At 41.8% G+C, this 12,336-nt stretch overlaps 1 protein-coding gene across 1 annotated transcript in view; it reads right to left on the bottom strand.

Annotated features, from left to right (window-relative positions):
• Positions 1 to 569: 569 nt before the first annotated feature.
• The window catches only part of b4galt5 (UDP-Gal:betaGlcNAc beta 1,4- galactosyltransferase, polypeptide 5), a 33,298-nt gene continuing 21,531 nt past the window's right edge, over positions 570 to 12,336 (bottom strand). The window contains exons 2-9 of the mRNA XM_008300397.1: positions 8,427 to 8,546; positions 8,089 to 8,202; positions 7,519 to 7,646; positions 5,880 to 5,996; positions 5,480 to 5,667; positions 5,281 to 5,403; positions 4,688 to 4,789; positions 570 to 3,767 (exon numbers count right to left, since the gene is read on the bottom strand). Coding sequence (XP_008298619.1) covers positions 3,620 to 3,767; positions 4,688 to 4,789; positions 5,281 to 5,403; positions 5,480 to 5,667; positions 5,880 to 5,996; positions 7,519 to 7,646; positions 8,089 to 8,202; positions 8,427 to 8,546 — 1,040 coding nt within the window. The 3' untranslated portion in view covers positions 570 to 3,619. The remainder of the gene's footprint in view (positions 3,768 to 4,687; positions 4,790 to 5,280; positions 5,404 to 5,479; positions 5,668 to 5,879; positions 5,997 to 7,518; positions 7,647 to 8,088; positions 8,203 to 8,426; positions 8,547 to 12,336) is intronic.

The following is a 12,336-nucleotide window of genomic DNA, read 5'->3' as shown; positions in this document are numbered from 1 at the left end:
ATTACCTTGATATGCACTTTTTTCAATTTAAATATTTTTTGCTTATAAAAAAAAAATAAAATAAAAACTTGAGTGAAAAAAAAAAAAAAAGAAAAAAGAAACACTGCAATAAATTAAGAAGCTTTAAGGCTGCCAGTCTTGTCAGATGCCCAAAGAATGGTCCCTTCATTTAAACTGGCATAGAATGAATCAGAACAGGTGAGATTATGGTACAATGAAGCCTCTTAAGTGAGCAGCAGTCTTGGTCTTGGTCTGGACTGAGACCATGTACATTATATATAAAGAGGAACAAGACTAGCCAGCATGCTCTCATCTCCAACTGAACTCAATCTATTTCCCGTTTTAGATGAAAGCAAAAGAGAGTGTTAACCAATTTTGACCCCGTCGCAGAGTCGTCTCGTGGACAAAGCTGTCTAGCAGTCACAAAAAAGAACGTCTTCGTAAATATGGTGTTGACAGATGAGGCTGCTCGTTCTACATGGTGAAGTATAGAGTCTAATACTGACTCTAAGAATATAGGAATCGTCCAGAGGGACTTTTTCTCTTGAGAAGGACTGAATCCTCACTTGAACACTCACACTAAAACCGTTTGGCTTTTGCTATATGTCCGTCTATCTTTGAAATTTAAAGCAATGAAGTGTTAAAAAAAGAAAAAGAAAAAAAAAAAAAAAAGAGAATATACAGTGTATCATATAAGTGCCAAAAAACTAGACAGAGAACCTGCCTGTTGTTCACAACCAGGTCACTATAAATCATATTCTTATCAGTGCGGAAAAAACAAAATGAAAACTTTCAAAAAATCTCGATGGAGGACAGTTAGACCTTCTGAAAGGTTTAGCCATTTCACTCAAACACACGCGGAAAAGAAAACGTAACACAAATGCTGCTGCTGCTGTCCATGAATTCCACTGGGCACCTCCTGAGTGATTGGCTTGGGGAGGTAAACACGTGCTTCTGCTTGTGGCAATGAACCAGAACATTAAATACATGGATTAGCTTAACTCGGCAGGATGAAAAGGCAACAGGCGTACACGTGTATGAATGTAAACACTCTGAATATCTACTCCACCTGTATGCACGTTTCAATTAAACAAAAGAGTTTGAAGGATGTTTTTTTCGCTTGTCGATACCAGCCTCTGTGATGTTAGGACTGGTTCCAGTAAGCACGGAGTGAGAGTCCCTCAATGGGAGCTCTGGAAGGTCAGCACCATTGATTATCAATTAGTATAATGGAGGTGATCAGTGAAAGACAGCGACCACTAGCATTTTTTTCTGATTCTGTGTCTTTCTCTTCCTGTGGTTGTCACACAAAATGGCCTCCTCCAACACGTCTGTTTAGAAGGTTAACAACATCAGGCTACAGGTCCAGTTCCATTTCATTAGAACCGGCTATTCCTGTCATTTCTGAAGAAGGTAACTGAGAACGAAATGGAACATCTTCGTTTGCACAGACCTGAACCGCACAATCCCACACAAATACACATAACTACGTTTCAGTGCATCTAAACACAGTTTGCCGCATGTCGCCTACTAGATCATCACGTCAACCGCAAGAAAAAAAAATAAAAAACTGAACAATTAAGGAAAACAAACCGTCAAATAAATAAAACGAGGTCCAGCCTCTTTACTTCCTATTTCATCGTGGGAACACAACAGTTTGTCACCCACCCACATTTTCCCCAAAAGATACATCTTAAGAGACGCATACAAGGCGATTTGTGTGAAATGAAGTAGCTGCATGACTAGAGGACAGACAGTGAGGAGAGTATCTCTGTATGATATTTTAAAAATGAACTACATTTACAGTATTGGGATATTTTACTCAAAATCAACACTGTCAAACACACAAATCAGATAGGGGCATTACACTGCTGTGTAATTGCCAGAGGGCTGTCAAGTCTGTGTCATTGCACAGTGTCAGGCTGCATGCCACTGAACGAAAACTCCACTTAGATCAACACCCCAGAGTCTGATTTACGCAAAGAAATTCACACGCCAATGCCTGGCCACAAGTTAACAAAGCTAAACAGTGGTTATCACCTGATGTTTTTAGATAAGCATTCAGATCTGCTTTTCCTTATCCAAGTCTAGATAAAGAAGTGTCAGTTAAAAAAATAAAGGCAGCCATAGATTGGTTGTTGAAGAGATACGATTTTCACAGCACCCGAGGTGGAAAGAGGAGGGCTGGCTAACAGTATTACAAACACTAGACAATCTGAAAAATAACAAAGCAAAAGCTTCTGTAAACACCAGTGACAGTGACAGCAATCAAGTATTCTCTACCTCCAGCGCTCTTCTGTTAAGATGAAGGTGAGTAAGTTAAAATAATAAATGCGGGATCTAAAAATAAAAATGGCAACTGTTTATCTCTCTCTGGCCCGGATTTACACGCCGCACACAAAGTGAGGTCTAAGGCCAGTCTGTCAAGAGTTTCAGAGGCGAAGTCTCCTGGAGGTCACCTCGATAACCTTGCGCTGACGACAAGATACGTACAGGCCATTTGCATAGCTCTCCCTCACTTACACACACACACACGGATACACGAGTCGGGAAAAAAGGGGTGGCATGTTTGCTTAGGCAAAGTTGAGTTGAATGTGAAGTTTGCATACGCAGTCACTCCTTCTCTGTAGTCCAATAAGAGTATGCTAGCACCTGTGCTATTGCATCTGTATAGTGAGGAAGTCAGGGCTAAGTTCTGCTGTCTGATATTACAGCTTATTGCTAACAGGATGAGCATTGCACTCCTACATACAGCCACTTGCAGGCAGCCAGAACATTCAATGCAACTATGCAAACACAAACATCACAGTCTTTAAATGGATTCAAAGGACAAAATATAGTCAGTAAGAGATGATTAGAGAACGAATATTCTCTGAACTGAGAACAAACTATTTCACATACAATATTTATGACTGAAAACACTCACTCTTTATATCATCTTCTCTTGCTCTCTTCACTTGTAGATTTGGCATACCTTGTGCAGAACCAGCTGCAAGAGTCCACTTTAAGTTGCTGTGTGATAGTGGTGGTGTGTGTGTATGTGTGTGTGTGTGCGCGCGCGCGTGCATGCAAATGTTTTCACAGGTTTACTGCATTTATGAGATAAGAAGTGCAAGAGAAAAGTAAAAATCAAAGCCTCAGGACCATGTCAGCACATGTAAGTCAGACTCTTACGTGTGTGCATGTGTGATGTGTGTGTGTGTGTGCACTCGAATGTCCGTGTGTATCATAGCCTATTTTAATAAAGCACAATAGTGCAGGGCGGAGCTAATTGTGGACAGAATAAGAAAATGAATCAATGAATGGATGCTGAAGGCCAAAATGGTGCAAAAGGCATGTGGAGACTGAAGTCTAGATAAGCCCAGATGAGAGGAGTGATGGACTGTGGCACAAACAAGTGCAGCAATTATCCCTATTTTCTTGTATGATTTATCAAACATACGTATTTGAGTCTCCATCTTTTTTCTTTCTTTTTTTTTTTTTTTGCATACAAACAAAAGAAACAAAGCAAAAAATCTGTCAACTAAAAAGTCCAAAGCAGTGCTGCAACTGGTGAGATATGGCTGATGTCCCAGAGGACTTTGATTCCCAGGTGTTTTGCAGTCCAGGTCTGCCTACGTCAGTAGTCAGCTACGGGTGCAAGCTTTCTGCTCAAGCTGACTGTGATGTTGGTGTAGAGGAGCCTCCTGGACACTAGGGGGGAGTAGTTAAGGTTGTTAAGACCATCCACTTTCTGTCTCTCCTTTGAGTGGCGTAGTAGACTATACCTGCAAGTACACACAGGGAATCAGAAGAGGAGAAGATGAAACACAGAGAGAGCACAGTACAAAGCACAAACATATATATATTGATCAAATACTAATGTAATATCATTGTCAAGTGCAATACATCTGTTTACTTTCAATTCACTGTCTGCTTATGAATGTGTTTCTTGTTATGTAGCTTACATTTTTGTTATGTTGTTTGTTAGGCAGGAATTCTTGGCATCCACTTAGACACTTGACACACTTTGACACTTTGCAGTCTGTACTTTGTGTTCTTATTTCTCTTCAATTACTAACCTTTTTATAATTGTGTATATTTCTCTAACGTTTGTTTATTGTACTCTGGAAAAACTATTTCCTTCAGGATGAATAAAGTTGATCTTATCTTAATAGATGTAGGAATGAGAGGCACCTGATCATGAATAAGCAAGATGTTGTGTCGCAACAATTTGGCTCGCACTGAGTTTTATTGTTTGTCTGTGGTTTAGAGACAAACGCACATATTTTTGTCCATGGGTATCATTCATCACAACTGCAACAATAAGTTATTACAACTACATGGAAGATTTATCAATAGAGATTGTAAGAAGTCAACTTATAGTACTTATGTGTGTTTTCCATCCAATATGTACTCCCTGCAGTTTCTGATTAAGAAATGAAAGAAACATTTATTCCCTTGGCTCTTTTAAGTAACTTAAGAATTCAGCCCTGAAGCATACAAGCACATCACATGCAAAGTCTTTAAAAGAGTTGAAATTCTCTCAAAGTCACTGCTCTGGCTTTTCATGTGACTGGCTTACATCACATGAGCCTAAGCCTCATTGCAATTATCAGCTCCCACTTTTAACCAAAGAGTGTTATGTGTGTGTGTGTGTGTGTGTGTGTTTTGTGTGTGAATGAGCTCTGCAAACACAGACACTCACCTTCCCAGGAACTGCACCTCTCCGCGATGGTGATGTGGAATTGACATGTAGCGTCCCTGCTCTCCGTGCGGTCTACTTACTGTGTAATTGGCAAACCGCACCCTGCGCAAACACGTTTAATGGTTTTTAATCCATAAGGAACACAGTTTAGCAGAACAAGCACTGTCGTAGTAGCTGTCATTGTCACATTTTCATAGAAAGCCTATTATTTATCTCTCTGATAGATGGGCAATTATATTACACACCGTCAATGATGTTATATAGACATATACAAATACGAGACAAAAAGGATTTTACAGTAACTGCACACAAAAGGGATTCCGGATGACAGGCAGAAACAAACACACATGTCAATCAGTAGGAGCTGGCAGTGTGTATTCAGGCCTGTGTGTGTACAGCTGCCTGTGAGCTGTGTAGGTGGGGGGGAAATGCTGTGAGGCAAAGGCAAATGGAGGAAAAACAATAATACAAAAGCCTGCTATGTGCCAACTGGCCTAACTCATCTCCTGAAAGAGTAAACAACACCGTCAGCCTCGTGCTGCAGCGCTGTCAGATAGCCCAGTGTCTGCTCGCTCTGTATGCGTTCACCTCACCTGTTCCAGAGGTCATCGTCCTCTCCTCCCCAGCCCCAGAATGCATTAGGAAATCCATTAATCTTTTTGAACTGCTTCACCGTCAGGCCACTGACACCACCGAAGAACTCATTATATGGAAGCCTGGGAGAGACAATTACACATATTAGATTCATTTTAAGCAAGAGTACATTTACAGTATATTCCCACGGAGACTCACATGTAGGAGTACTTGTCGAGTTTGACCGCAAAGTGTCGGGGCATGTCCGTACAGCCATAGTAGTTCCTGTCGTTCTCCATGAGGTGGTCAACATCGTGGAAAACCAGACAGTCCCAGTCCATGTCCTTCAGAGCCTCCTTGTAGCCCACGTTGAATAACATGGCTCGATTAAATGGCTCCGTCCCCGCCTAAAGGAAAAAAAAAAGACACTTTGATATTCTCACAGTTCCTATTTAGGGTCTTTAATTTTATTTTATTATTTTAAACTATTTCAACCATAACCTACTGTAAAGCAGTAACAGTACTTTCACCTGAGAAGGGCACCCATTTTCTGGGCGTGTTTTGGATCCAGACACTTGTAATCGCTGCAAATGACTAAAATGAGTGTGTGCGCGCCTACCTGCTCTATGACATAAAAGGCAAACTGGAGTCTCTGTTTCTGCAGCACTGGCACCAGGTGTCTCAGGAGGATGGGCAAATGCTCATGTCGGTTCCTGAACGGAACTAGGATTGCCACCTGGAGACACAAAATGGAGAACACAACAGAGATGAGATAAATTGTACATGCAAACATATTGAAGTACATACTTTATACATATGTATAAAGGGACACAGAAAGTCACAGGGCAGCTTGATGTGTGCAGCAAATTGTACTATTTGTAAAAAGTATAGAATATTTATGAGGGTTGTGATCTCTCAGTGGTCGGTAAATGGGAAGGTGTGGGTGAAGACAACATCAAAACCTAACTCATTTTCATCAGGACCAATGGAAGGACAAAAAAAGAAGTGGCAGGCCTTTGAAATCTCTCTCCCACAATGAGGTCTGACATGCATCAATCAAAGAAGCACCGAGTCCCTAAATGTTGGTGAGAGGTGTTTATGTTTCCCCACGGAGCAGTGACTATGACAGCGGCTGTCTTTAAGTTTCTTTTGAAGCTGTGACACTGTCACAGGAAGAAATAAAAAGCAAAGGAAATGGATAGTGTAAGCGAGAGACTGCTGGTTAATGAGAGAGAGACAAATTTGGTTGTCAGAAAATACACAGTCCCTTGGGCTAAATGAATGTGAGAAGCAGACAGACAGATGGCCGCCAAGATTGTTGTACAGGACAAAAAAATAAAAAACAGATAGGAGAAAAAAAAAGATTTATAGTAGAGGAGACTGGTTCAAAAATGAAACAGTACCACAAAGCACAAAGAATGGTGGGATTCATATGTTGCGTATTTCTTGTACTCTGTATACATGCTTTCACAATGCCTGTAAAAAAGAATCGCAACATCATTCTGATCATTTCCAAAGCAAGCAACAGGAGGAAAACAGCGCAGAGGCATGTGTGTGAAAAGTTCTCTTTTCCAGTGTGACAACAAAAGGATGCCTCGCTCCAAAACACTGTCTCTCATGCACTGTGCTTTGCATTACATCAAGGTTTAGCCTTCTCTCACAGTTCTGAATGGTGTGAGCAAAAACAGTGAGGACAATTGGCGATAAAGTGAAGGCAGCACCGTAATCGAACAGTTGACTCAACATCATTCTAACACAGTAAATCAGAAATCATTGCAGTTGTATTTGGCTACATTGCTTTTAGTGATGTGTACCTAAAAAAAAAAAACACGACTAAGCGTACATGTTCGCAGGCTGGGCACCACAAACCAAACATCGCTGACAGAAACGCCTTGAGGTGAATGACCGCCTATGTCTACAAAACATAGTAAACCACATCGACACATGAGCGTAGGCGGCAAGCAACGTACAAATGGGTGACAAATTAAAGAGAATCCCAAAGGCCTCTTGCATACATTCTCATCATTGTTCCTTTAAAATGACTCCCTTGTATGGTGTTTGGATGTTAGTGGAGAGTGCTGTTTAACACACTGCTCCAAAAATCCCCTAGTTGGGTTAACATTCACACTGCAGCATTACAGTAACCTCGTGTGCCCGGAAGGGAGGAATCATGCATTCGTTCCTCCACTGGCCAGTCTGTATATTTGTCCATGCTTTTCAGTGAGATGCGCTCTTAACAATATCACATCCATATTTACCTTCCAGCGAGGTAAACAGTCGTCGGGCTTCCAGTAGCCTCCTTGGGCCATGCTAGGCTCTTCTTTCAGCAAGGACCTTTCCACCTCCTCCAGAGATACCTCACTCATATTCACCTCCAACCTGCCCTCTGTGTTTGGCAAAGAAAAACAGAGGGAGAGACAGAAGAGTCAGAGGTCACATGAGGCAGAAAAGACCATGAGAGTGACAAAGAAAGTGAGAAAGAACCCTAATGTGCATATTAAGAATATGAACTATGAAATACAAGAAGGAATGATGGAAAAAAAAAAGATAATGATGAAGAAAATGCCCACATCTGTAACAGTTGAACTATCCAGGACAGGCATTGCTGGATTGTGCTATTACAGCATATTTGTATGCATCATCAATCAACGCTGAAATAAAATGTGTGCCGTGAACCGTTTCGCTACTCATTACTACAACAAATATGTACAGATGCACAATGAGCATTTCAAATGAGCGGCGTTTTCTCATTTGGTGCCTAATACGCTGAATGTGATGAGTCAGAACATGAGCCAAGTCTTAAATCAAAACTTTAAGAGTGCACTTACTCATGGAGGGCAGCCTCTCAGGGCAAACCTGTGAAGAGAGGTAGGTGAAGCCCTCTGGGAGGTATGTGGTTGGAGGAGAGTCACTTTCATTGAAGTTGAGGTCATAGGAATAATCTGGAATCAAACACATTGACCGATATCAACACAACCATTGGCAGGCAAATCTTCTCTTAATATTCTGTAGAGTTTAGCTGCATGCTTGAAGCTCAATACGAACACGTTTATGTATGGGACAGACTCGACTATAACAGCTCTTTATCTTTTTCAATTTAACCAGTGTTGAAACAGTATTAATTCCTGTAATCCCACCCATGGTCTATCAGTGCACATGTTTTTACCTGTGCCATTGATGCTGTAAGCCCCTCTCACCACTTGCTCCAGAACCTGAGCCCCAATGTTCCTTACGTTCTCTCTGATCTGGATCCCTCTGGCTTGGACCATGAACACATACTCATTCACTGGGGAAAGAGGAAAGAACAAAACAAGGTTAAGCCATTGTATTACAAAGCCCAGACTCTAGGAAACTGACTGAACTACGACGTGGTCACGGAGAACGACATCTTAACACAACACCTCGTTAGTGGTGATAACCTGTAATTGTGCACCAGTGCAACCAGGTACTGTCAAAATAAACAAACCCAAACATGAATCTTTCACAATTCTTCAACTCGTGACCAAAACCTCCCTCCTTTTATTTCTCCCACTTCTTGAGAAATACAAAACAGTACACATGTTTAAGGAAGCAGGTTCATGTCTGCTCTGGTGTAATCACATTCTTCCACCTGATCTGGCACAAACCAATTATCTGCATTGGTGACTTAATGAGGGGGATTTCCCAACCACGCATCAAGGGGCTTTCAGTCTAAAGAAGCCAACGACTGGAATGTTAATCTATGGTGATAGGGGAGGAGGAAATAGATCTCAAACATAGTTAAGATGGAGAACGAAAAATGGACAATGAATTTGAAATTTGATTGGTTACTGCCTTCTGTGTGTCATAGAGTGTTTTGCCTTATTATGTTGTACGATTTCCACTCCTGCTGATAATGGTTTATACACAGCATGACTCATTGGCTCGTCATAGGAAAAACATGAAAGGATGAGGGTTCAACCGACGGAACTGATGGAGGAAGTAGAGGGTAGTGCCATATACGTAGCACAGTAACCACCTGTGATATAAGAAGAATGTGCCATAATGTACATCTTAATCTCACCTCATCTCAACAGTGAGCAGCGGCATCTCATCAATGTGACAAATACTTTGGAGGAAGTCTGTTTATTGTAACTGTTCAGTAGATTTAGAGAACCGTTATTACTGGGAACTTAACCAGAGAAGCTTAGTGAAAGTTCCACTCTGTGTGGGCTGACCTAAATAACACCACAACACAGGTTAACGTGCCAAAATGGAGCAATGCAATGGAACAAATCGGGGGGGGGGGATATGTGGTCTAAATGTGAGTCACCCAAAAGGCCAAAACCCTCAGCTCTCCACACACACCTGCATTCCAGTGTGTGCTTGTACGAGAATGTGCATGCACAGTAAAAACCTATGTTACGGATTTACTAGAAAAGTGAATCACACAAATTCCTGGTGCCAATAAACAACAGAGGGAAAAAAAAAACTAAATTCCTGGAATAACTAGCAGGATCACTAACTGCTACTGCTGCCTTCTTTACGTGGAGCAGCACTCCAACACAGTGCTGCCACACTGATGGATCTGCCTTAGTGAATCTGTATCCAACTGCACAATCACTGGCCATTAATCCAATCAGCATTTATCTTAAAGCAACCCCAATATGATCCACACTCTTGTGTAAATGTGTGTCTGTGCACATGGTGCGCGTGCGTGTAATACTGCTGAGCTAGAAATCCACGGGATGTGATTTGTCATTAGTAATTGTATTACAGTTTCCATCACATTCATCTTATTTTATACAAACTGCCAGGCTTGCAGGACAAGAGACTAGTGGCTAAGCGGTAACTGAAATCAATGTTCTCATTTTACTTCTGCAACACGCAAACACTACTGCGAAGCTAGAGGAAGTCCACAGAAGATAATCATAACAGAAAGGGGAAAAGAACACAAACCAGATGCAGTCAACTTGCACTACAACACATTTAGAAGAGGATCAACTCACACATACACTCATGCATGCACACATGCATGTACACACTCTCGCTGAGGTCTTTCTGAGGCGCCATATGATGGAAAAATGCTAAGAGGCTTCTGGAGAGTGACTCAGCGAAGGCACCAACATATTTTGACACGTCCCATCCTTATGGCTGCCAAGCATACAAGGATAGCAATATTTTATCTATGTATTGCCCAATCAGGACAAGTCCAAGCTTGATTCTGCACATTTACCTGCAGTACCTCGATAAACCACTTTAGCAAAGCAAAACAGAATCACAGTGTTACGATCCAGCCTCTAGGGTCAGCTGGATGTAACAAAAAAATAGTTGTTGTTGGTAGAGGCAAAGCAATTCATTGCTCAGTAACGTAAAGTACACAAAAAAAGGGATAACACAAATAAACCAGGCTAATGGGTGCTGCTAAGTTAAAGAACCAAATAAAACCAAACAAAGACTAACAGATTTGCAAAAGCTAGTTCAACCAAAACAACCAAACGCCTTAGTCAAACTCAAACACAATAGCAATACCCATAACCAACAAAAGAAACTAAACAATCAAGTGTCTCTAAACACACATCACAAAAAACACAAGACAGGGGTAACTCTTAAACTAAGTTGGACAGCTGCTAACTGAAGCTACAGTCTTCACCAAGACACAGGTAACTTCCACTCTAAGTTCGCAGCTGCCGACAGAAGTTACAATTTAACACACAAAGACACAAAAACAGGAGGCACCAAGGCGAACTGTTCACATTAAATCCCAGCCGCACCGACTGGGAGGTTGGTTGTCGATTTTATAACCACGTGTGGTAATTGCTGGGGTCTTGGAGGAGGGACCTGGGTTTTGGACCAATCAGAAGTGACGGGAGGCGGGGAGAACAAGGGCTGAGAACAGGGCTGTGTACGAAATCACCCACTATACTCTATATAGTGCACCACATAGGGTGTTCGCTGTTTTGTAGTGCTGTCCGAATGATAAGTTACAAATGTTACACCCTATATAGTGCACTCAAAGTATCCCACAATGCACCATGAAGGGTAGTGTACAGCTGATGGCCACTAACCAAGCAACATGGACCATCATGTCACCTTGCCGAGGTTCTCCCTACATAGTTCACTATATAGTGGTCCTAATATAGTGTGTAGTGAGTAGAGAATGAGTGAATGATTTCGGATACAGACTAGGTCTGGAGCTCCAGGGCAATGATCCCTGATGTCTGCCGGGTAGGATCTGAAGCACGGTTTTCAGCTGGGTCTACACAGGCCACCTCCCAACACAGTGGTCCCAAGTCCACCACATAAACAAGATGGCACAAACACCAGGGGCGGTGCCACACAGTCTGGTCTTTTCTGTAAAATCCTCTTAAATCTTTTTTTGTTTGTTTATGAAATGGCCAGACATAACCAAAAAATACTTGATTTCTGTCAAAGAAGATAACACATTGCCTTTACTGTATGTGGACGGCTCTTCCTGCTATGTGTAGTTTTCCCCAAAGGCCAAATCTGAGCCGGGAAAAACCCTGCTAACACAGTAGGCTACAACAAAAGGCCATTAGCGCTGGACACTAAAGTTAAAGGGATGCATCTACACACACACACACACACACACACACATACACACACACCACTTTTAAGCATAATTGCATGCATAAATAACTACACAGTAGCCATGTAGACTGGAGAGATTCTCTCCACAACCCAACCCCTACAGCTCCTCATCCCATCAGAAGCACCCAGTGTCACCCATCAAGCATGACAGGAGACCTTGAACGACCTTGTCGTCTATAGCTCTCACAGAACATGCTGTCCGCATGCCATGCCAAGCCCAGCCCACCCACCCTTGTCTCTCTTTCTACACTGCTCCCTCTCTTCCTCTTATCTGCCCTTCCCTCTATCTTCCTCTTCATCTCATTGTGCTTCTGTTCCTGTGTAATGTAGTTTGTATCACTTTCTGTCAAGTCCACTTGTTCCTATCATTTAAGTAAATAATCTGAATGATGGATTGCAGGCTTATGGGGACAATTCCAGGCATAGACCCTGCGCCATATTGTAATGAAACAGAGGTTAATCGAAAAAGAAAAAGCCAACAAACAAGCAAAAAAAAAAAAAAAAAA

Source organism: Stegastes partitus, unplaced genomic scaffold (genome assembly GCF_000690725.1).
Source record: "Stegastes partitus isolate 25-593 unplaced genomic scaffold, Stegastes_partitus-1.0.2 Scaffold1534, whole genome shotgun sequence".
Lineage (NCBI taxonomy): Eukaryota > Metazoa > Chordata > Actinopteri > Pomacentridae > Stegastes > Stegastes partitus.
Note: the sequence above shows the minus strand (reverse complement) of the source record. Positions and strands in the feature narration are given on the sequence as shown.